We start from the raw sequence: 26,031 nt of genomic DNA on the forward strand, positions 1-26,031 counted from the left end.
ATTGATTCAAGATAAAAATCAGAAAAATTAAAACACGTCCAGTGTTTTTCATTCCGTTATCTGCAATTTTCACTCGACCCAAATATCATAAGTAGAAGAACAAGAAAATGTAATAGCAAATCCAAATAGTTAAATCTGGAAGCTCATACTATTTGAATAGCTCTACCGGCAAGAGGGGATCCAAAACAATCGAGCCATGAATAACTGAGAAAGCTGTACTGTTTATTTTTGATGTCGTACTGTTATTCATACTTTAGAAGGGGGGTGGGGGTCAAGCCACCTATAAGAACATAGTAACATAGAAAATAGAAGCAAGAGGAGGCCATTCAGCTCTTCAAGTCTGCTCCATCATTCATTATGATCATCAAGTTCAACACCCTCATCCAACTTTCCCTTGAGCCCCAAGAGCTATGTCTAATTCCTTCTTGAAAGTACATCAACATTTTGGCATCAACTACTTTCTGTGGTAGTGAATTTCACAGATTCACCATTCTGTGGGTGAAGAAATTTCTCCTCACCTCAGTCATAAAAGGTTTACCCCTTATGCTCAAACTATGACCCCTAGTCTGGACTCCCCCACCATTGGGAACATTCTTCTGAATCTACCCTGTCTAATCCTGTTAGAGATTTCTATGAGATCCCCTCTCACTCTTCTAAACTCTCATGAATATAATGGATATAATCCTAACCTTCTTAGTCTCAAATATGACAGTCCCAGCATCCCAGGAATCAGCTTGGTAAACCTTTGTTGCACTGCTTCCAAAGCAAGAACATTCTTCCTCAGATAAGGACAGCAAAACTGCGCACAATATTCCAAGTGTGGCTTCACCAATGCCCTATACAATTGCAGCACAACATCTCTATTCCTATACTCAAATCCTCTTGCTAGGAAGGCCAACATATTATTTGCCTTATTAACTGCCTGCTATACCAGAGCGCTTACTTTCAGTGACTGATGCACGAGGACACCAAGGTCTCACTGAGTATCCACCTCTCTAAATTTACACCCATTCAAATCATAATCTGCCTTCCTTCCTATTTTTGCTACCGAAGCGGATAACCTCACATTTACCCACATTATCCTGCATCTGCCATGCATGTGCCCACTCACTCAGTCTGTCCAAATCCCACTGAAGCATCGCTGCATCTTCCTCACAGTTCACCCTCCCACCCAACTTTATATCATCTGCAAATTTGGAGATAATACATTTAGTTCCCTCGTCCAAATCACTTGATATATAATGTGAATATTTGGGGTCCTAGCACAGATCCCTGCGGTACCACAATAGTCATTGTCTGTCAATCAGAAAAAGCCCCATTTAGTCAAACCTTTTGCTTCCCGTCTGCTGACCAGCTTTCTATCTATCTCAAGACACTAACCGTAATTCCATGCGTTTTAACTTTACATATTAATCTGCTGTGTGAGACCTTGTCAAAAGCCTTGTTAAAGTCTAAATAAATACAACTGGTTCACCCTGGTCAATTCTACGAGTTACATCTTCAAAGAATTCTCGTAGATTTGCAAAGCATGATTTTCCTTTCATAAATCGATGCTGACTTTGTCTGATTACACAACTGCTTTTCAAATGCTGTGCTGTGAAATCCTTGAAAATTGACTGCAGCAACTTACTTACTAGCGACGTTAGGCTCACTGGTCTGTAGTTCCCTGTTTTCTTTATCCCTCACTTTCTGAATAACGGGGTTACATTCGCTACCCTCCAGTCTGTAGGAACCATTCTACAGTCCAAAGAATTTTGGAAAATGATCACCAATGGATCTACTGGGCGGGATTCTCTAATAATGGGGCTATGTCCCCACACCGGAGTCAACGGCCCCGAAAGTGAAGATTTCTCATGTTCCTAGGGGGCTAGGTTGGCGCTAGAGCTCCAGCCGGTGCGGAACGGCCCGCTCGAGATCGCACAGGCGCGGAATGGCTGGCGTATTTACACGCATGCGCGGGGGTTCCCTTCTCCACGCCGGCCCCCGGGCGGAGCCCGACAGGGACCTGTGCGGAGTAAAGTAGGCCCCCACGGAACCAGCCGCCCTCCGATCGGCAGGCCCCGATCCCCCCCCCCCCACCCCCGAGTCGGATCCTCCCGCCCCCCTCTCTCCAGGACAGCTCCCGCACACTCACCTTCCAGGTCCCGCCGTGTGGGAGGTGAGCAAACCACACCGGAGGGACTCTTCCAAACTCGTCGACCACTTGACCCATCGGGTCCGGAGAATCGCCGGGGTGAGCCGCTGCCAACAGCCCCCAACCAGCGTGGCAGCGATCCCGCGGGCACCCTAAAAATGGCATCGGAGAATGGGGAAGCCGGCATTGGGGTGTGATTGTCGCGCCCCTCCGGAGATTCTCCGACCCGGCACCGGGTCAGAGAATCCCAGCCACTATTCGAGGGCCACTTCCTTAAGTACTCTTTGATGAAGATTATCAGGCCCTGGAGATTTGTCCGCTTTCAATTCCATTAATTTCCTCCAAACCATTTCTTTATTAATACTATTTTCCTTCAGCTCCTCACTAAAACTTGTGCTTTTCAGAACTTCTGGTACAATATTCATGTCTTCCTTTGTGACGACAGAAGCAAAGCACAAATTTAGATCCTCAGCCATTTCTTTGTTCCCTGTTATGAATTCCCCAGTTTCAGACTGTAAGGGGCCTACATTAGTTTTTATTAATCATTTTCTTTTTCTATACCTATAGAAACTTTTACAGTCAGTTTCAAATTGTCTTTTACCTTTCTTAATCAGTCCCTTGGTCGGCCTTTACTGGCAGCATGGTAGCACAGTGGCTAGCACAGTTGCTTCACAGCTCCAGGGTCCCAGGTTCAATTCCCGGCTTGGGTCACTGTCTGTATGGAGTCTGCACGTTCTCCCTGTGTTTGCGTGGGTTTCCTCCGGGTGTTCCGGTTTCCTCCCACAGTCCAAAGATATGCAGGTCAGGTGGATTGGCCATGATAAATTGCCCCTTTGCGCCCAAAAAGGTTAGGTTAGGTTACGAGGATGGGGTGGATGTGGGGGCATAAGTGGGGTGCTCTTTCCAAAGGCCGGTGCAGACTCGATGGGTCGAATGGCCTCCTTCTGCACTGTATATTCTATGATTCTTTGCTGAATTCTAAACTGTTCCCAATCCTCAGGTCTATTGCTTTTTCTTGCTAATTTGTATGCCTCTTCTTTGAATCTAATACTATCTCTAATTTCCCTTAGAAACCATGGTTTGGCCACAGTTCCCTTTCTACTCTGCCACCAAATAGGAATAAATAACTTTTGGAGTTCAACTTTTCATTCCTTGAATGCCTGACATTGCTTGTCCGCTGTCAATCCTTTCAGTAATGTTTCCAAGTCATGTCATGGCCAGCTCGTGCCTCATACCATCTTAGCTATCTTTATTGAGGTTCAGACCCTGGTCTCAGAATCAACTACCTCACTATTCACCTTGATAAAGAATTCTATTACATTATGATCATTCATCCCCAAGGATTGCCGCACAACTAGATTGCACAACACCCAGTCCAAGAAGGCCTGTTCCCTTGTTGGTTCCTCAACATACTGGTCCAGCAACCCACCCTTTTGCACTCCAGTAATTCCTCATAGAATCATATAATTTACAGTGCAGAAGGAGGTCATTCAGCCCATCGAGTCTGCACTGGCTCTTGGACAGACCACCCCATTTAAGCCCACGCTTCTACCCTGTCCCCGTAACCCAGTAACCCCACCTAACATTTTTGGACACCAAGGGCAATTTATCATGGCCAATGCACCTAATTTACAAATCTTTTGACAGTGGGAGGAAACCGGAACACCCGGAGGAAACCCACGCAGACTCCGCACAGACAGTGACCCAAGCCGGGAATCAAACCTGGGACCCTGGAGCTGTGAAGCAACTGTGTTATCCACTGTGTTACCATGCTGCCCACAATTGTACTGTGACTAATTTGAGTCACCAATCTATATGCAGATTAAAGTCACAAAGGGCCTGTACTAGAACACCCACACAGATTATACAGTGCAGAAGGAGGCCATTCGGCCCATTGAGTTTTCACCGACCCACTTAAGCCCTCACTTGCAACCTATCCCCGTAACCCAATAACCCCTCCTGACCTTTTTTGGTCACTAAGGGCAATTTATCATGGCCAATCCACCTAACCTGCAAGTCTTTGGACCTTGGGAGGAAACCCACGCAGACACGGGGAGAACGTGCAGACTCCGCACAGTGACCCAGCAGGGAATCAAACCTAGGACCCTGGCGCTGTGAAACCACAGTGCTAATCACTTGTGCTACCATGCTGCGCTGTACTGTTCTATGTTCTATAATCACACATGCTCCTTAACCACATGCATTTCTGATTTCTGCCTAATGCTATCTTCAATTAGCATTATGAGTTAGCTCTCTGCGAAGGCAACCGATTGGTCCTCAACATTGTCAATTCACATCGCATACAGCTAATATGTTACGGCAATATGTCCCCCTCCCCTTCCCTCAGCATCCTCAAAAGATCAGCCCATTGCCCCTCTATCTCTGCAATCTAAGGCACCAAATTCTCTCCAAATGTCATGAACACACTGTCACCTTTCAATTTTCTGCCTAACTTTCTTGGAACTTGTCCAATTATGTTTCTGCCCCGCTACAGTACCAAAATGACTCTTATCAAAGTCAGAAATGCCATCTATGTGACTGCAACAATGATAAACTATACCTTCTCAACTGGTCTGCAGCCTTTAACATAGCTGACCACAGCAGCTTCTTCCAGTGTCTCTTCATTGTTATAATGCTGGATGGGACTGCTCCCACCTGGCTCCATTCTTATTCTCTGGTCATAGCCAGAGATTCACCTGCAATAGCTTCTCTTCTTATTCATGCACCATTACATCTGGTGTCTCCAAGGATCAATACTTGGCCCCCTCCTATTTCTCATTTGCATGCTGGCTCTTGGTGACACCATCCAAAAACAGCATTAGCTTTCACATGTATACCGATGATGCCCCGTCAAAGTGTTTTCTTTTGGAAACTTCACGTCTTTTGTTTGAACGTGATCATGAAGAAAGCCCGAATTGTACTGCAAACTGATGCCTGCTGTGAATAGAGCTATTTTTGAAACGGTGTGTACATAGAACAAAGAACAGTACAGCACAGAACAGGCCCTTCGGCCCTCGATGTTGTGCCGAGCAATGATCACCCTACTCAAACCCACGTATCCACCCTATACCCGTAACCCAACAACCCCCCCCCTTAACCTTACTTTTTTTTTTAGGACACTACGGGCAATTTAGCATGGCCAATCCACCTAACCCGCACATCTTTGGACTGTGGGAGGAAACCGGAGCACCCGGAGGAAACCCACGCACACACGGGGAGGACGTGCAGACTCCACACAGACAGTGACCCAGCCGGGAATCGAACCTGGGACCCTGGAGCTGTGAAGCATTTATGCTAACCACCATGCTACCGTGCTGCCCATAAGTGTAGTGGGTAGATGGTGTCCAGAGAGAAATATAAGAGGAGCCTGCGAGAAAGTGCATTTAAATGTTACTAACCTGATTCTCCCTAGAGAGCAGGGCATTAGACAAGTCGATGGGAACAGGGGTGTATCCTCCTGTAATCTGCAAGAAATTGTACAGGAAAGTATCACCACAAATTGTATCATTTTCATTCTAAATTTGACTCCTTTACATTGAAGCACCTGTCCAGTTATGACCAACAGGATATTTAGTAAAAGTACCTGAACTATGTCTATTTTTGCAGTACTTAACATCATTGATATGAAATGGAAATGCTTTCAATGCAGTGACATTTTAAAAAACCCATGGCCCTTGCATTTACAGGGAGGTGCGGGGAGCACAGCGGAAACGGGAACAGAACCCATTGAGGCTGGGAACAAGGAGGTCTTGTCAAATTTAATGGCAGGACACCGCTATCCTCAGTTTATTCTATTTTCCATGAGGCCGATGGTCAAACTAACCGGCTGGTCGGGCAGAAAGATCAGTGGCAGTGGGCCAATGCTGGACACAGTTCCAGGAATTTGGGGAGAGGAGAAGGCTGCTGGGATAACGGAAAGGAGTCGCGATCACCTGGATGGAAGGAGAAGACTAATTCAGGCTTGCGGGGGTAGGGGGCTGGTGGAATTCACTGATCAAAGCAGTGGGAATGCAGGAGGAATACCCTTGCTTCTCCTGGCCCCGAGATGCTGCATATGATTCTCTCCTTGTGGTGCAGGTAGCCCCTGAATCCCCAGAAAGCACAGCCCGTGCTGATAAAGTTTAAGCTGGGCTCCCAGAGCCAGTATGCTAAGGAAGTTTCCTGCCTCTCCACCAGTGGATGCTGAAATTCTCTCTCGTACAAAAGATCAAAGAGGATTGGTGTCAAAATCTTGATTTCTTATACTTTTCTCTGACCTACCTCCCCCACCTGTTGTGGAGTTTACCAATGGAGACTTTTAGATTGGAAAAGTTGTGGAAAACATAATTCAGGCAAGATTACAGCTTCTGGCTGCCTCATAATTCCTACGAGTAAAATTTCTGGCGATAAATGCCTGAAACAAACTGAAACAGTATCTGAAAATTTGGATTGAATAGGCAGCTCCAAGAGGTTTTTCCGTAATCTACCATAATGAAGTCCCGGGGAGAGATTCAGAAGATTGAGTTGCTATACCTGGGAAACCTTGCGCAATTTCTCACTTTCCAGGTGCTGTATCATGGCCTCACTCTCTTTTGTCCTTTCAATGTTCCAATTCAAAGCCAAGATGACGCGGAAAGATTCCTTTGCTGGCCACCGATAAAATTCTTTTTCCTGTATTTGAAGAATTGTTCAGGTCATCTACTTCAGACCACATCAGCAAAGGTACAGAGTGAATTTGAATGCTTGGAAATTTCTCATAAATATGCATTACATTTTCAAGACTCTAAATATGGAGTTCAAAATTTGTTTTGAAGGTTATGATATTACATTGCAGTGGAAACACTGACAGTATTTTTACCAAGTGAACTTTTCGCAGTAAACATCAGAACATTCCCGTAGTGAATCATGTCTAATATTAAATGTTATAATTACAGTTACAATTCAGGTAATTAACAACTGAGGCACTGCAGAAAGCAATATTTTCATGTAATCAAGCTTCAGGCTCTTTTGACAAGTATCCAACCAATGTAAGGGGTGGCAGGGGGGTGGTTCACAAGCCAGTAACATCATGTAAAGAATTCTCAAAGTGAAAAAGAGCATTGAAAATATTTGGGAAAATATTGAATCTTCAGAGGGACACATCAGCTTTTAAAGCCAAATCACAAATGTGATAATGTAACAATGGAGCCGGCAGTAAGTTAGATACAAGTGTAAATGCCAGGTATAAAATGCTGACATAAAATACTGTTGTACAATGCAGAAATGGAGCACCAATCAGGTGTCACAACACAGGATTCCTAAGCCAATGGGGAGGAGATAAGGGTGTTCTCAACATTATGCAAGTTTAAGAAAGCTTGACCGTCAGTCCGCAGTGGGTGTTTTCTCTGTTCCTTTGTTTCTTTCTATATCTGAATTTGTACTGTGGTGAATGTAACTCCGTAATTCACACTGTATTGTATATACATGAGACCATGCATTGATAAGCGCAGTTGCATTGCCCGACCACTAGGGGGAGTAGCGCTGGGAATGCTTAGGAGTTTGTACAGGGCTCCACCCTTGGCTCCGCCCACGACTCCTCCCCCTGGACTGCTGTATAAATACCAATGCTCAGAGCCAGTCGTTCAGTTCATCGAGAGTTCAACGTGGAACAGGCTGGCTCTGTTGTAAGTAGATTAAAACCACTGTTCATATCTTAAAGCACGTGTCTAGTGAATTGATGGTTCCATCATGTACCAACTACGTTTTGCAGTAACTTCAATCTAAACCTACCACCGGCCTTCGACTCTTAATAGAAAATAAGAGACCCCACAAAGATGTATTTAAAAAGGCTGATTAATTTTTAAAAACGTACTCTAGAAGGTACAGAGGACCAGATGGATCTTGGGGTGCAGCTTCACAGTTCCCTAAAGGCAGCAGGACAGGTAGATAAAGTGGCTAAGCAGACATATGGGATATGTGCCTTTATTAGCTGAGGCACAGAATATAAATGATGTGGAGATGCCGGCGTTGGACTGGGGTCAGCACAGTAAGAAGTCTTACAGCACCAGGTTAAAGTCCAACAGGTTTGTTTCGAATTGAATTTCAACTGAGGAAGGAGCAGTGGTCCGAAAACTAGTGATTTGAAACAAATCTGTTGGACTTTAACCTGGTGCTGAAAGACTTGTTACATAGAATATAAAAGCAGGAAGGTTATGGTCAAGCTGTTAGGCCACAGCAATGGTGCTGTGTGCAGTTCTGGTCGTCACATTAGAGGAAGGATGTGATTGCACAGAAAGGGGGCAGGGGAGATTCACCAGGATGTTGCCTGACTGGAGTGTTTCAACTATGAAGAGAGGCTGGTTAGGCTGGTATTGAACAAAGAAGACTGAGGGTGGGAGCTGATCGAGATGTTCAAAAGTATGAGGGCCATAGATAGGAAGAAGCTTTCACCTTAGCCGAGGGGCCAAAAACCAGCTGCATAGATTTAAGGTTAGTGGCAGGAGATTTAGAAGGAAAGCCAAAGACTCCCAGTTGCAGCGAGTCATCCACAACCTCGCCAATGGCTGGCAGAAAGGGCAATGCCCACAATTTTACAATGTTAAGGACGACATGACGGTGATTGATGGCATCCTGCTCAAGCTGGACAGGATTGTAATTCCGCTCAGTCTCCAGAGCTTGGTGCTGCGCCAGATTCATGGGGGACACCTGGGCGTTGAGAAGTGCAGACTCAGAGCCCGGCAAGCTGTCTACTGGCCCGGCATCAGCAAGGACATCACGAACGTGGTCCTGAACTGTGTTACCTGTCAGCGATTCCAGCCGGCGTAGAGCAAGGAGACGCTCCAAGCGCAAGACCTAGAGACCTCTCCGTGGTCCAAGGTTGCCATCGACCTCTTCCATGCAAATGGTCGTAACTACATATTGATCATCGACTACTTGTCGAACTACCCTGAGGTGCTGAAACTACCAGACCTCACCTCACGGACTGTCATCAAAGCCTGTAAGGAGCCGTTCTCAAGGCATAGCATCCCAATAACCATCATGAGCGGCAATGGCCCGTGCTTTCACAGTCGAGAATGGTCCACGTTTGCTAGGTCATACAATTTCAAGCATGTCACCTCCAGTCCGCACTATCCATAGTCCAATGGAAAAGTCGAGAAAGGGGTGAACATTGTTGAACAGCTCATCTGCAAGGCCGCGGACTCTGCTTCCGATAAACACCTTGCACTGCTCGCGTACCGGGCGACTCCATTGTCTACTGGCATGTCGCTGGCTCAACTCCTGATGAACAGGGACCTGCGGACGACGCTTCCAGCCATACACCTGCCCAGCCTGGATCACCTTCCGCTGCTGCAGAAGATGCAGCAGCTTCAAGACCGTCAAAAGCAGGGCTATCTTGCCCATGCCACGGATCTGGCCGTGCTATCCCCGGCAGACACTGTCAGGATCAAGATACCGGATGGTGGGTGGTCTGCTCCAGCTGTCATTGTTCGACAGGCCGCACCCCGCTCTTATGTTTTATGTATGGCTGATGGCTTATTCGTGCAAAGGAATTGACAGGCACTGTGCAAAGTTGCTTGCCCACAACCACTTTCCCCTCTATTTCCACATGTTGAATTGACACCTCGAACCACGAGGCCATCAGTCAGGCTTCCATCCCGCCTGTCAAGGCGCCGTCATCCCCTCCACCACCTCTCCAGCGGTTGAACAGGATCAGACACAAGCCTCAGAGACTGGACTTATGAACATTTGTTTTGTTTGCTCTGTTCTGAATTCCTCAGTCAGTCACGTTAGACACTCATTCACATGTACGTACATTCACATACACCAACAAAACATTATAAAAAGGGGAGATGTTATGATATGCAAACATGCAGCTTATGATCATTTAGAATAGGACATGACCAATTAGACTAACTGGTTCAGTTAGACTGTTACTACAATTAGATTAGCAGAGAGTCAAACTCATTGGGAACTGTGCTAATAGTTCAATAAAACACACTGAACTCACTTCAAAGTCTCGAGCATCTTTTACAGAAAACTGCATCAAGTGGCAGCTTGTGTTATTCCAAACTACATAACACAACACATAGAACCCCTGCAGTGCAGAAGGAGACCATGCGGCCCATCGGGTCAGCACCGGCCCTCCGAGTGTCCCAAGAGCACCCCAACCCAGGCCAATTCTCCACCCTATTCCCATAACCACACCTCTTCTTTGGACATGAAGGGGCAATTTAGCAAAGCTAATCCACCTAACCTGCACATCTTTAGACTGCGTAAGGAAACCGGAGCACCCAGAGGAAACCCACCAGGCAAGGGAAGAACGTGCAAAGTCTACACAGTCATCCAAGGCCGGAATTGAACCCAGGTCCCTGGATCTGTGAGGCAGCAGTGCTGGCCATTGTGCGACTCTGCAGCCATAAAAAGCATATTGCAGCCCCTAGCAACACTATTCATAGCTCCAGACTACAGCATAAATGTTACCACAGCAACTTAGTCTCTGAGTGAATTCTAAAACGCAACCAGTAATATTCTACACCAGCATTTTAATGCATTTAAAATAATCAGAACAAAGCATTATTTAGAAATATTTAAGGAAACTCTGAGATTCTATTAAATAAGGTGGTTAATGTTTGCAAACAAGAGAATTGGGGAAAAATCAGATATTCCTGTTTTTAGGTGCATGGGTTACAATTTGCAACCAGTCCAGTTGAGGCACATCACATGCTAATTTTATGCTTTGTCCTCATTTCAATGATTTGAACCTGCAGCCTGGCCCCAAACATATTGATGGGATAGCTACTGTTCTACTACAGGCCAAGCAGCACACACAAGGAGCCCGTGTTTTGGTTAGCCTCCACATAAAGGAAGCTTCTACAAGGCAAACCACACCCATTACTCAGAAGCCTGAACTGGGCAGTGGAAGAATTGGTTCCAATAAAATGGAGCAAGAGACAGGAGAGAGAACTTGCAGGTTTTTCCATGTGGCACCGTAGGCATTAGTACGGGAGATGCAAAGCAGAAGAGAATAAATGTTTCCACAGAGGACTAGGAGGCTCTCAAGGTACATGTTGTCGATGGAGTGGGAGGGGGAAGCCAGACAGGTCAATTCCTGGAGTCTGGTCCCGGGGATATCCTTGCCATTCCATTTGATGACCTTGAAAGGTTGGTCAATGTGAGTGAATTCATCTTCAGAAAATATCTGCTCCCATGCTCCGCCAAACCCTCACGATGCTCAATGCACCACACCCCATCATCAACCCACCAACAATCAGTATTCGGGCCTAATGTTCAGATACTTCGCCTCATCCTCACATTCTTCCAATGTTTGCAGCCTCATATTGCATCGCGCCATATGCCTCACCCCAACACTCATTCTGCATTTCTGTCTTCAGATACCCACAAACCAGCACCTGGTCGGTCACTGCAACTTCATAAGGAACACTAGATCTCAGAGGAAGTACTTGATCTGATGCATACAGTCGCCAGCCAAGACCCTGGCAACAGCATGTACTTCAGCATGGGGTTGATATGTGCATGTCCTGAGTCAATAGACACAAGTGGGCTGCAGTGAGGCCAAAGGAAAAGAATAATATGTTTACCAATGCATTGGAAGGCAAGAGTGCAGATGGGTTCAGTGACCACTTCTTGAAGAATCGTAGCATGTCAGACACTATTCTTGCCTAAGGTGAGGTCGAAGAAGTGCTCCCTCATGACCCTTGGTGAGCAGGGCCTTCTGTTGAGAGCCCACATCCTCCCTCTGCAAAGAAACTCCTCTCTCTGCAACCTGTGCTTCATACCCTGGTTATGTTGCAACCAAAGTGGAGCTGCAAAGATAGCCCCCAGAAGCTTTATCAATTTTCTGTTGACAGGGTAGAAATTCTATCTGATCTCCGTCAGGAGCAACAAGTCAGCAAAACTCCTTCAAAAACATTTGACATCATAATCTGTGACATTAGTTTCTAAAGTGCACAACAGGTGTAAATGTCAAGTGTTTTCAAGATATCGCTGCAATCATAAAAAAATCTGCACTCATCCTTACAGCTAAGCCTCCAGGTCCTTTTAACAAAAGTAAAGTACTGCAGATACTGGAAATTTGAAATAAAAATAGAAAATGCTGGAAAAGCTCTGCAGGTCTGGCAGCATCTGTGAAGAGAGAAACAGAGTTAACCTTTCAGGTACATAGCACTCTTTTCCCGAGCTCAGACAGAGCTCACAGCTGAGCTTCCCAGCACTTTCTGTTTTTATTCTAGGTTTGTTTTGTTTATTTTAGCTCTGGAACACACCCAAGCTTAACCAATCAAGCGCAGTGAGCACATATCAGTTACCAGACTCTCGCAATCAAACATAGATCAATTAAACCATTGACCATCACAGCACTGGAACCAACATCACTACAAAGCCAAATCTCCAACCTTAAAGCTTTTAAAATGGGAATATAACAGGAGTAGGCCATTCAGCCCCTCAAGTCTGTCCCGCCATTTAATGAGATCATGGCTGATCTGTGACTTAACTCCATATACCTGTCTTTGACCCATATCCCTTAATATTTTTGCTCAACAAATATCTATCTGAGATTTAAAATTACAACCGATCTGGCTTCAGCTAATGTCTATGGGAGAGAGTTCCAAACCTCTACCACCGTTAATGAGAAGAAGTTCTTCCTAATGTCTCTTCTGAATGGTCTAGCCCTAAGTTTTAAACTATGACCCCTAATTTTAAAATCTCCAACCAGTGGAAATAGTTTATCTTGATTTACCCTGTCTTTCCATTAACACTTTGAATACTTCAATCACATCACCCCTTAACCTTCTAAATTGTAGCGAAACCAGGTTTAATTTGAATAATCCCCCCTCGTAACTCAGCCCCTGTATTTTTGTGAACCTATGTTGAAGTCCCTCCAAAGCCAAAATATCCTTTCTAAGGTGTGGTTCTCAGAACTGCCCATAGTACTCCAAGTGGGGTCTAATCAGGGTTTTGTATAGCTGCAGCAGTACCCCAGTGTATTTATATTCCAATCCTCTAGATAGAAAAGCTAGCATTCCATTAGCCTTTTTGATTATTTTCTGCTCCTGTTTCTGGCATTTCAATATATGCACCCCCAAGTCTCTTTGGACATCCACTGAACTTAACCCCTTCCCCATTTAGAAAGTACCTTGCTTTATCCTTTTTTTGCTCAAAAATGAATAACCTCACGCTACATTAAATTTCATCTGCCACAATTTTGACCATTCCATACCATTATACCATTAGCAAAAAACAAAAATAAGCCTCAAAAGACAAAATGTGAATGAGCACATATGGGTTAATCCGGCTTTCAATCCGCTTGACTTACATTATCAGTGAAAACTAATGCCAAAGAAACACACTGGTTGATTTAAAAAATCTATTCATAAGATGTGTTGTACTAATGGCAGTGCTGTCAAAAAATATATAACATAACATACATCCTGCTTTAACGTACACCAATCTAATTCTCTCTAATTTATTGCAGACGGGGGCGGGGTGGGGAAGAGAGGAGTAGTCTGTCATTCAAGTTACTTTAAAGCTGTAGCTATCACTGTATAATCATAATTTCAAAGTACAATGAACTCATGGACTCTGCATGTCAAATAACAAGAAATCATTATCACAAGATGGATAACAGCAATGGGGAGATTTTTAAAAATCGGCAGTCATAAATAAAACAAGCATCAGTCAAAAAGAAAATAGCTGAACGTTTGACGAAAGCAGTGCACCTTTTTAATTGAAATATTTCTGTTTTGAAGGACGGTTTGATGGTAATCAAATACCTATCAATGAATCGTAGCGAGCAATTCAATTTCAGGGGTAAAGAACTGGCACACATGCTTCAAGCTCTGGTGTTATTGATCAAAGTAGAATCCACATCCTTCAATTAGTGCAAAGTCATGAGTTATTGCATTACTAGGTGTATCAGAAAACGGTTAACATGCAACTCATTTAATGTTATGATCAAGATAAATAGGATTCCTCATCTGTTCATTTCCCTAGAGGTGCTTAATTTTGGTCAACTGGGTGTAGAACACCACGTTTCCAAGCCAAACCATTGAAAAGCAAAAGCAGGTTAGGATTATTTTTCTTGATGTTGAATGCATACTTATCTCACCAGAACTTAAGTACAGGTTGGCCAGAGCCAAGGTTTAATGGCAGTACTGCTGAGGTCTAACAAACTAAAACTATGTAACCTACCAGAAGTAACAACCCATTATCTTTAAAAAAAAATATTTTTAATACGGCATTTATAAATCAACATCAAACATGATCACAACCAAGATTTAAAAGATAACCAAAGATAACAAACAGGAGATCACATTGTAACTCAATGAGTAACCAACTACCGCAGCTCACCCTCCCTATCATCACCCCTCCACCACCTCTCTGTCTCCACTTTTTCTTGTTAACCCTAACACCCCCCCCCCCCTTACCCATCTAAACCTGCTGATTTAACTGTCCTGGAAGAGCTCACTGAATGGTTTCCATCTCCAGGCGAACCCTTCCATCAACCCCTTAAAGGCAAATGTAATTTTCTTCAAACTGAGGAAATCCACGAGGTTGCTCACCCATACCTCCGGTTTGGGGGCTTCGAATTCCTCCACACCAACAGGATCCGTCTCTGGGCTGCCAGAGAGGAAACGGTCAAAACATCGGCCCCTTGCACTCCCTGGACTCCCGTGTCTTCCGACACTCCAAACATTGCCAATTCTGGACTCAGAACCGCCTTCACCCTCAGTACCTCTGACATCACGTCAGCGAACCCCTGCCAGAATCCCTGCAACTTCGGGTAGGCTTAAGATTCACGGGCACCCCCCCCACCCCCCCCCCCCAAACCTATCCTCCACGCCCTCAAAGAACCTACTCATTCTAGCCTCCAGCTCACCTTCCAGCTCCTCTCCCCACTTTCACTTAACTGCTCCTATCAGGGCACCCTCCCAGTCCATCAATTCCTTATATACCTCTGACACCCTGCCCTCTCCAACCTCTTTTCTCAACAACCTATTATCAATTACAAAACTCAAACAAGTATCCCTTACCCTTTCTGTTAACGTTTTATAGGGTCTCAGTAACGGATGAGTCTTCGTATTTTCATTGATTGTATCACTATATGTCCATCCATTTTGTATCTACAGAACAAGAAGAAAAATTTGAGTTCCTGTGCTGAAACAGTCATTAATTTGTAGCTGACAAAAGTTAATCAGCACAAACAGTCTAATATTAGTCCATCTCTTTTAGATTGCTACTTTACTCCATGCATTATAAATCCCCAAGTTTAAATTAGCATTTGATTTATTTTTAAAAGCAATCTTTTTTAACACTCCTATCTTCAATGTGCATTTGCTGCTACTGATACATCACCAGCTCTGACAGAACAAACATTCCCTATGGCCCTTAACTCCAACATGAAATCCACAAAGACTATCTCAGTTCAACACAACCCTCATTAGAATTTGATATTTATTTGGCTTCCAACATCTGTTCAATCAAAGGAAGATAACAGCAAAAATGACAGATATGTTAATTGCATACAGAAAGAGAACCAAAAGCAGGAATCAAGCCTGCTTTGGTGAGTGACAGGTCCCAGGGGAGGCATGTTCCTGCTGGAGGGCACTTACTTGGGTGCTGCCTACGACACCTCTCCCGTTCAGCATTGCGTTCTATCCTTAAGAGCTGCAGACGGCTGAGAACGGTAACGTAGTGGCAATGCTATTGAACCAGAGACCGGGGCTCATGCTCTGGGCACACAGGTTCAAATCCTACCTTGGCAGTCAGTGGTGGAACTTAAATGTATTGAATAATTCTGGAATATTAAGCTGGTCTCAGTCATGGTGACCGTGACAACAACTATCAATTCTTGTCAAAACATATCTGGTTCATTAATGCCCCTTAAGGAAGGAAATCTGCCATCCTTACCTGGTCTGGCCTACATGTGACTCCATACCCACAGCAGAACTGGCCTCTGAAACCAGCCAGCAAGCCACTCAGCTCAAGGGCAACTAGGGAAGGGCAATAAATGCTGGCCTTGCCAACAATGCCCACATCCCAGGAAAGAATACATGTTTAAAAAGCCTCAATATCACTGCCTCTAGTGATGACCATTGCTGAGGTTGCAACTGTAAAGAGAGGCCACCTCTTTGTCCAAATGCCCTCAAAAAGGGGTAAGGTGGTTTGAAGAACACCGAGATGAGGGAGGCGCTGACGCTCGAGGGTGGTATGCGGGCATTTCAGGCGATGAGGCACAGGTGGCACTCTCATAGCAGTGTCAGGATGATACTGTGTCCAACAATGAGAGCCGGAGCCTGCTGGGAGGCACTCTCCATGTTTCACGGGTTCTCTACCGCCATCCAGGTGGGTTGTGACTGTTAATTGCAACATACATGGCTCAATTGGGCTCCTGGCAGGTGTTAACCTGTCAACCTATAAGGCAAAAACAGTGAGACAGCGAAATATGAATACTGATATCAAATGGTCGTGTTTACTTTAAAATGGAACACCAGCAAAAAGGGGAAATAAGAATATTGGTCCAAACTCTTTTACCTTCATAGAGCTTTCCCACAGCTGGTAAAATAGCTTGGCATCTGGAAGATGGTTGACACAGCTCCCTTCATCTTCCTGTACTATTTTCCCAGCCTTTCCATTTCTGTACATGTTGTAAAGGGCTGATAACATTTCAGCCTCGGTTACAAATTGGGATTTGCTGTGGCCACCTTCTTAGAATTCCCATATGCATCTTAGTTGAACGCGTGTTGATTCATGATTTCTTGATAGCATAGTCCAGAGGTAACACATTGTGACATCCTTTGTGACAAGAGCTGCATTTCTATTCCCATCATGTACCTACGTCAATCTCTCCATGGGTGGATTGAGCAAATGCTGGGTAAACCACAACCACAATTGATAAACTGCTTTGTTTTCATAATTTACAGTGCAGAAGGAGGCCATTCAGCCCATCGAGTCTGCATCGCCCTTGGAAAGAGCATGCTACCTAAGCCACACACCCCTACCCTCCCCGTAACCCAGTAACCCCACCCAACCTTTTTGAACACTAAGGGCAATTTAGCATGGCCAATCCACCTAACCTGCACATCTTTGGAATATGGGAGGAAACCGGAGCACCCGGAGGAAACCCACGCAGACATGGGGAGAACATGCAGACTCCGCACAGACACTGACCCAAGCCGGGAATTGAACCTGCGACCCTGGAGCTGTGAAGCAACTGTGCTAACATCTATGCTACCGAGCTGCCCTGTGTTTATTCCACAGTTAGGTGTAGTAGCAATCATAGCAGCATGGTGGTACTCTTTCGGGGATTGGATGGCATTGAATGTTAGGGGATGGGGGGGGTGGACTCTATAGGTCAATGGTGACCATAGGCGATTCCTGATTCCTTTTTCTTTCTTTTGTTTTCCCCACCGTGGGAGGGTTTGTTTTATTTGATGCTTATATTGTCAGGTAGGGTGTTGTTTGGGGTGGTGGGAAGATGGGGTTGTTGTTGTTGATTAGGGGATTGACTTTGTATTTGTTACTGTTTACTCCTTGTTGGTGGGGTGTAAATTCTGAAGAAAATGTGAAAATGGAGAATAAAAATATTTTAAAAAATATATATTTTGAAAATAGCAGCATGGTGGAACAGTGTTCAGCATTCCGACCTCGGGTGACTGAGCGTGTGCAGTTTGCGCATTCACCCTGTGCCTGAGTGGGTTCCCTCCGGGTGCACAGTCCAAAGATGTGCAGGTTAGGTGGATTGGCCATGCTAAATTACCCCCAATTGCCTAAAGGTTGGGTGGGGTTACAGGGATAGGGCGGAGGATTGCGCCTAGATAGGGTGCTCTTTCAGAGGGCCGGTGCAGACCCGGTGGTCTGAATCGCCTCCTTCTGTATTGTACGGATTCTCTGATTCGATGATCAATCCACCTTAATTCACATCAGTACAACTCAGCTTCATGCAATGCTACAAAAAATAATGCACGTATCAAACTTACCTGTCTTGGTGGGTGTGATGAACGGTATTAATAACTGCCGTAAATGGTACCTGACCTTTAATACCTTGCCCCTTTAAGAGGCTTGGAACCCTGGGGGACTCCGCCTCTGGCTACGTCCCCAGGAAACGGAATATAGGATAAGGCTCCATGTGGCGAGCACACTTCTCTCGGATGCTGTCCTGTTCTCTGTAGATTAAAGCCTTTTGATTACCGACCTCGCTCTTGCGTCGTAATTGAGGGTGCCTCAATTTAATCTACAGACACATCAAGATGGACAGCGCTCTAAAACCGGACAAACTCAACCTGGACGCCAGGTCGCCGGAAGCCCCGTACATTTTTTAATATTGGCTCCGGTGTTTCGAGGACTATCTGGACTCCTCAACAACTGATGTCGACAGCACTCGCAATCTGTGTTTACTACATGGCCGGGTGGGCCACCGACTCTCCGCAGTAATCGAGAACACTACGACCTATGATGCGGCGGTCGAAATACTGAAGAAACGCTTCATAAAGCCTACTAACGAGGTACACGCCAGACATTTGCTCTCAACCTGCAGCCAGCGTTCCGGGGAAATGCTGGACGAGTTCGTGGAAAGACTCACTGCGCTCGCGAGGAACTGCAACCACAAAGCAGTGACGGCAGAAGATCACAGGAACTTGCATATCCGCGACGCCCTTGTGTCCAGTATCAGGTCCACGTACATCCGGCAGCGGCTCCTAGAAGACGGGGTAAAGGATCTCCAGGGCACGGTAACGCTCGCCTCTTCTCTCGAAACGGCCAACCGTAACCTCCATACGTACTCCGACCTTGCGAACCCCTCTCGATCCCCTCCAGACGCGGACTTTGCGAACCCCTCTCGATCCCCTCCAGACTCGGCCACACTACAGGCCTGTGCCACGCGGCAATCCGCTCACTCCGGGGGTTCCCCATGCTATTTCTGTGGGCAAGGCCAGCACCCACGTCAGCGTTGCCCGGCTCGCTCCGCGATCTGCAACGACTGTGGTAAGAAAGGGCACTTCGCTAAAGTCTGCCTGGCTGGGCCCAAAGGCCACAAACGAAACCCTCACCAGGCCCAGAAATCAAGCTCCCGGTCTCACAGACCCCACAACGCAGCTGCGCTGCAGCCGGACATGCCCACTTGACGCGTCAACAACCTTGTGCGAGTCATGGGAGCGACCACCTTGGCGGCGGCCATCTTCGAAACCCGACACGTTCGACCGGCGGCGGTGGCCACCTTGTGACTCCGGGCGGCCATTTTGTGAGTTCGACTCTGACGGCCCGCAACTAGGAGCTCAATCGATCGCGGCCTAAACACCTGCGAAACTCAATGATGCGGGTGCGAATCAACGGCCACGACACTCACTGCCTATTCGACTCCGGGAGCACGGAGAGCTTTATCCATCCAGACACGGTAAGGCGCTGCTCCCTGCGCACCCACCCCGCCTCCCATGACTATTGCCCTCGCCTTAAGGTCCCATTTGGTTCAAATCGCGGGGTATTGTGTCGCTGACCTCGCAATTCAAGGCGCTGAATACACCCGTTTTAAACTTTACATCCTCCCTCAACTCTGCGCCCCCCCTGCTGCTCGGTCTAGACTTTCAGTGCAGCCACCAGAGCCTGTCACTGAAGTTCGGCGGACCCCTGCCCCCACTCACGGTATGCAGCCTGGCGACACTCAAAGTTGCGCCACCCACCCTCTTCGCGAACCTCACTCCCGACTGTAAGCCCGTCGCCACCAGGAGTCGCCGGTACAGTACCCAAGACATGACTTTTATCAAGTCAGAGTTTCAGCGGCTACAAAAAGAGGGGGGTCATAGAGGCCAGCAACAGCCCTTGGAGGGCTCAGGTATTGGTAGTCCGCTCCGGGGAAAAGCAACGAATGGTAGTGGATTATAGCCAGACCATAAACCGCTTTACACAACTCGATGCTTACCCACTTCCCCGCATAGCAGAAATGGTGACTCACATCGCCCAGTATCGGGTATTCTCCACGGTTGACCTAAAATCGGCCTATCATCAACTCCCTATCCGCCCAGAGGGCCGCCTCTACACGGCTTTTGAAGCAGCCGGTCGGCTGTTTCACTTCCTCAGGGTCCCCTTTGGTGTTCCAAACGGAGTCTCCGTTTTCCAGAGGGCGATGGATCAAATGGTGGACCAGTATGGCTTACAGGCTATCTTCCCGTACTTGGACAACGTCACCGTCTGCGGCCATGACCAGCAGGACCACGACGCAAACCTGAGGAAGTTCCTCCAGAATGCCCGGGCCCTCAACCTGACAACAAAGAGAAATGCGTGTTCCACACAACCCGGCTAGCCATCCTCGGCTACGTCGTGGAAAACGGGGTCCTAGGCCCGGACCCCGACCGCATGCGTCCCCTTAAGGAACTCCCCCTCCCCCGTAGCCTCAAGACACTCAAACGGTGCTTGGGGCTTTTCTCCTATTACGCCCAGTGGGTCCCCAGATATGCGGACAAAGCCCGACCACTCATTAAGACCACGGTTTTTCCCCTGACGGATGAGGCCCAGTCGGCTTTCGAACGTATCAAGGCCGGCATCATCAAGGCCGCCATGCACGCGGTGGACGAAGCCATTCCCTTCCAAGTAGAAAGCGACGCATCAGACGTCGCCCTGGCTGCTACCCTCAACCAGGTGGGCAGACCAGTAGCGTTCTTCTCCCGAACCCTCAACGCCTCGGAAGTCCGGCACTCTGCAGTCGAGAAGGAGGCACAAGCCATAGTGAAGGCCGTGCGACACTGGAGGCACTACCTAGCTGGTAGGAGGTTCACCCTCATCACTGACCAACGGTCGGTCGCCTTTATGTTCGATAACGCACAACGGGGCAAAATAAAGAATGACAAAATTCGGAGGTGGAGAATAGAGCTCTCCACCTATACGTACGATATTAAATATCGCCCGGGGAAGCTCAACGAGTCCCCAGACGCCCTGTCCCGCGGCACATGCGCCAACGCGCAATTGGACCACCTGAGATCCATCCACGATGACCTCTGCCACCCGGGGGCCACCCGGGGGTCACCCGGCTTGCCCACTTCATCAAGTCCCGCAACCTACCCTACTCCACAGGGGAAGTCAAGGCCATGATTAAGGCATGCCAGATCTGTGCAGAATGCAAACCGCAATTCTATCGACAAGACAAGGCCCGCCTGATAAAGGCCTCTGGGCCCTTTGAGCGACTAAGTGTGGACTTCAAAGGGCCCCTCCCATCCACCAACCACAACATCTATTTCCTCACCGTCATCGATGAATTCTCCCGCTTCCCTTTTGCTGTCCCCTGTCCTGATATGACCTCGGCCTCCGTGATCAAGGCACTGCGCAGCATCTTAGCTCTGTTTGGTTTCCCCGCTTATATCCACAGCGACCAGGGTACATCGTTCATGAACGATGAGCTGCGTCGGTACCTGCTCAGCAAGGGCATAGCCTCGAGCAGAACGACGAGCTATAACCCGTGGGGAAACGGGCAAGTGGAGAGGGAGAACGCGACAGTTTGGAAGGCTGTCCTCCTAGCCCTACGGTCAAGGAGTCTCCCAATCGCCCGCTGGCAGGAGGTCCTACCCGATGCCCTGCACTCCATTAGGTTGCTCCTCTGTACGGCCATGAACGAGACCCCTCACAATCGTTTGTTTGTCTTCCCCAGGAAGTCCACCTCTGGGGTCTCGCTTCCACCCTGGCTGACGACTCCGGGACCAGTCCTACTCCGGAGACACGTGAGGAGCCATAAAACGGATCGAATAGTCGAGAGGGTCCACCTGCTGCGCACAAACCCTCAATACGCCTACGTCGGGCACCCCGACGGCAGGCAGGATACCGTCTCCCTGCGAGACCTGGCACCCGCTGGCTTTCCCACCGACCCCACCGACTCTCCCACCGACCCCGACATTTTCCCCACCGCCCCCCCCCCCTTCTACCGACGCTCCCCGCCCCGCACCGACCGCCGACTCTGACAGCCCCCCCCCCCCCCCCATAGCGCCCCCTGCCCCCCCAGCCGGCGCCGGCACCGACCACCCTAATCACACCTGATCCCCCCCCCCCCCCAAGGCGGGCAAAGGCTCAGTCAACCGTGCTCCCGGATATACCACCATCGGAACTGATCACATCCACGGTGCCACCACCGGAGCAGCGAAAGTCAGCACGGACGATCAGACCACCACAAAGACTGAACTTATAACTCCACTTCACCCCCGACAGATTATGTGTTTTTTTTAAACAGGAGATAAATGTGATGAACGGTATTAATAACTGCCGTAAACGGTACCTGACCTTTAATACCGTGCCCCTTTAAGAGGCTTGGAACCCTGGGGGACTCCGCCTCTGGCTACGCCCCCAGGAAACGGTATATAGGATAAGTCTCCATGTGGCGAGCACACTTCTCTCGGATGCTGTCCTGTTCTCTGTAGATTAAAGCCTTTTGATTACCAACCTCACTCTTGCGTCGTAATTGAGGGTGCCTCAGTGGGTCACCTTGCTCAACTTAAATCTACCTTCGAAATGTCTTGTGGTACTTCTTCCTTCAGTCCCTTCCTAAACACCAACGAGAATTCTGCATCATTTTGTCTCTGGTTTAATCATTTTATTTTGCTCACAACTGAAATAGGATTGAAGACCTTTAAACACAATGGGTGTGTGGGTGTTCATCCTGACTGAGAGAAGCTACTGAATCGCTTATTATTTTACAGTCCTTGGAGAAAACAACTGCCACCAATGTATCAAACATCTGTCATGTAGGTGCCTTTATGAAAAGTGTTTAAGAATACACTTTGCTTTAAAATCCCAACATTAAATTGATTTCTTTTCTAATTCCTTTTTAAATGATTAAAGAAGGTCAAAAATATGACGCTAATAATTACTTTGTCAAGAGCCCACTTGTCATGTAGATGTTCAGCATACTTGTTGATGATATACTCCAACTTCTCTGGAATTGAAATACTGAAACAAAACAGAAAAGCTCTTTCAAAAGATCGACTTTAAATATGATTAAATGTTGAAACATAATTATTAAAAATATTTTAATTACATAACCAGTTTTAATAGCATGCAGTAATTACTTTCAATGTAACTAGTGAAAGACTACCAAAACCAGCTAAGATCTATGCTGCTCCAGGTATTTTCTCTTTCGAGTATTTTATTTTTTTCTTGTTGGGATGTGGGTGTTCCAGAAGCAAACAAAGTTAAATAGGAATCTGCTTCTGCGGACTGTTAGGTTTGAGTCTGATACACTTTTATGAAGATCAAAGATAACTGGCCTCCAGTCATTTATTGTTTTCTTAATACAAAATATATAAAATGATTTTACTGAACACAAGTGCATCTGAATTATCTTCAATGTTACCGCTTTGAAAATCTGTAGTGATTGCTGCATAATTCCAATTGCTATGGATTTACAGAAAAATCTGTGAACGTTCTTGTACAAATACACCAAACAATAACTCCCACAGACTTCAAAAGAAAAATGCCGTGGATGCTGAAAATCATGAATTAAAACCCCGCAATGATGGAAAAACTCAGCAGGTCCAGCAGCATCTGTGGATCGAGAAACAGGGTTAATGTTTCAAGTCCGTATGACTTTTCTTCAGAGGTAAAGCGAGGGAGAAATGTGATGGATTATATCCTGTAAAGGAGGGGGTGGAAAACTGGAGGAGCAGCAACCTCACCTTCCAATTAGGCGGGTTGCAGCCTTCGGGACCCAACACGGAGTTCAACAACTGCAGGCTGTGATCTTTCTCCTCCAGCTTGACCCTTTTATTTCGATCCAATTTTATTTTGAGCCAACGCAACCCCACTCACTCTTTCACCCACAGGGCCATCTGCTACTTGTTCTTAAGTTTTGCTTTCACTGACACTGACATTTGTTCTCCTAGTAGCACACTCTGCTATCTTACCTTAATGCCACTATCAGCACCCTATGTAGTCCTTCACACTGCCATGAACACTTACTCTGTCGTGTGCCCCTACACTTCTTTGTCACAGTCTCCAAGCTCACAATTATCACTGACCTCTTTTATACAGTATAAAATCAAATCACATTTCTCCGTCTTTTTAGCTCTAAAGAAGTCATACCGTCTCAAAACATCAACTCTATTTTCTCTCCCCACAGATGCTGCCAGACCAGTTGGGTTTTCCCCTTACGTTTTCTGCTTTTACTCCTACGAACTGGTTCATTTCATGAACATACTTCAGTCAGCTCAGTTGGTTGGACAGCTGGTTCGTGATGCCAAACAACGCCAACAGCGTGGGTTCAATTTCTGTACCAGCTGAGGTAATTTGTGAAGGCCTTACCTTCCCAATCTTGCCCTTGCTTGAGGTGTGGTGACCCTCAGGTTAAAGCTCAGCTGACCACCAGTCAGCTCTCAAAGATGAGAGCAGAAGTTATGGTCCTCTGGGACTGTGACAACATTTACATTTCAAAAATATATTTTAAAATAATACTGGAAATATTTTGGACCAAACCAAATTATTTTGTAGAAAATTATAATAACATTATTTGTCGATGAACAGAGATTAAGTGTAAAACTCTCTTTAGGTAATGCATCGGGTTCTTTTCATTTAAATTGTTATAAATTATTAATTTTCAGCCTGTTGAAATTCTGCATTTTGCAATCTATTGTTTTTATCTGTTTGATAAACACCTTCTGTATGTAGTTTTGAACTTTCTTAACATTAATTAATTTGATGTATTCACAGCTTGTTAATTATCTTCCAGTGGAAAATGATGAGTAGCAGCTCAGAACCAGAGAAACAAATGTCCAAATTTGTGTTCAGGAAAGAAACAGATGAAAATGTGTGACAAGCAGTACGATTTAAATCTGTAAGAAAGAAACTTAAAGAAAACTGTTATTTTTTGTTCCAGTGTCCATACTTAGCAGTGTTGATCGGTTTCGGGTCAAAATTGCCTTCTTCATCCACTGATGTCTGTCTGTCCAACACAACTGAAAAGCTTGAATCCACATAATCAGGTGACAGAGCCCCTCCTATAGCACTCAGGCATGGCAAAGCCATTTTAAAGAGCTCAGGGTTATATTTCTGCAGGAAAGACAGGAACTTATGAGAGGGCAACAAGGATAAACACCAAGGGTTGTTTATAGCAATTGCAAGTAGAGGCGCGCAACAGTATTTGTTTCATTGAAGTCAAAATACACTGACTAAATGTCAAGTCCAAACAAATTCAAATCAGCGTTCAAACCATAAGCTGCTCCTCACATAGCACTTGCAGTAGGGAAGTGAACAAAGGATTTTATACAAATGATTCCTCACCTTGAACTTGTAATTGTCATTTCCGCTCTGGGAAAAAGCTTCCAACTGTTCAACCAAAATTATTAGGGGTACAGATAGGGAGGCTTTTTCCCAGGGTGGAAATGACAATTACAATGGGGCACAAGTTCAAAGTGAGGGGGGAAAGGTTCAGTAGAGATGTGTGGGGAAGTCTTTTTACACAGAGGTTGATGGTGGCCTGGAATGCACTGCCAAGTGAGGTGGTTGAGGCAGATACCTTAGCGACTGTTAAGACTTATCTGGATAGGCACATGAACAGACAGGGTATAGAAGGATACAGGCGGTTCGTCGAGATAGGACACATGATTGGCGCATGCTTGGAGGGCCGAAGGGCCTGCTCCTGTGCTGTCTTGTCCTTTGTTTATTTTTTATTCACATGCAGAAAAAATACAATGTAAACAAAATGAGGTAGATAAATGGATAAAATTATTGTTTTTCCAATATCAATTGCTGTATAGTAATCCTCATAGGTTATTTTATTCACTGGGTGAGATATTCTATCCCCCCACCCTGTTGCCGCGCAAGTGGCCCGCCATTGGCCAATGGTAAGATCTTCCAGTCTCCATCCCGCCCCACTGTCAATGGAGTTCCCCGTTGTTCGCACCCTCTGCTGCAGGGTCGCCATCAACAGGACTGGAAGATCCCAACGGAGGGATAAG

The 26,031-nt window shown here is 46.3% G+C and overlaps 1 protein-coding gene across 1 annotated transcript in view; it reads right to left on the reverse strand.

The window, feature by feature from the left end:
• ryr3 (ryanodine receptor 3) overlaps nt 1-26,031 on the reverse strand; it is a 500,545-nt gene that overhangs the window by 170,445 nt on the left and 304,069 nt on the right. Inside the window, 5 exon segments of the mRNA XM_038785757.1 lie at nt 5,533-5,598; nt 6,647-6,784; nt 15,142-15,231; nt 22,951-23,029; nt 24,960-25,123. Of these exon segments, the coding sequence (XP_038641685.1) occupies nt 5,533-5,598; nt 6,647-6,784; nt 15,142-15,231; nt 22,951-23,029; nt 24,960-25,123 (537 nt within the window).

This window comes from Scyliorhinus canicula, chromosome 2, assembly GCF_902713615.1.
Source record: "Scyliorhinus canicula chromosome 2, sScyCan1.1, whole genome shotgun sequence".
In the NCBI taxonomy this organism is placed as follows: domain Eukaryota; kingdom Metazoa; phylum Chordata; class Chondrichthyes; order Carcharhiniformes; family Scyliorhinidae; genus Scyliorhinus; species Scyliorhinus canicula.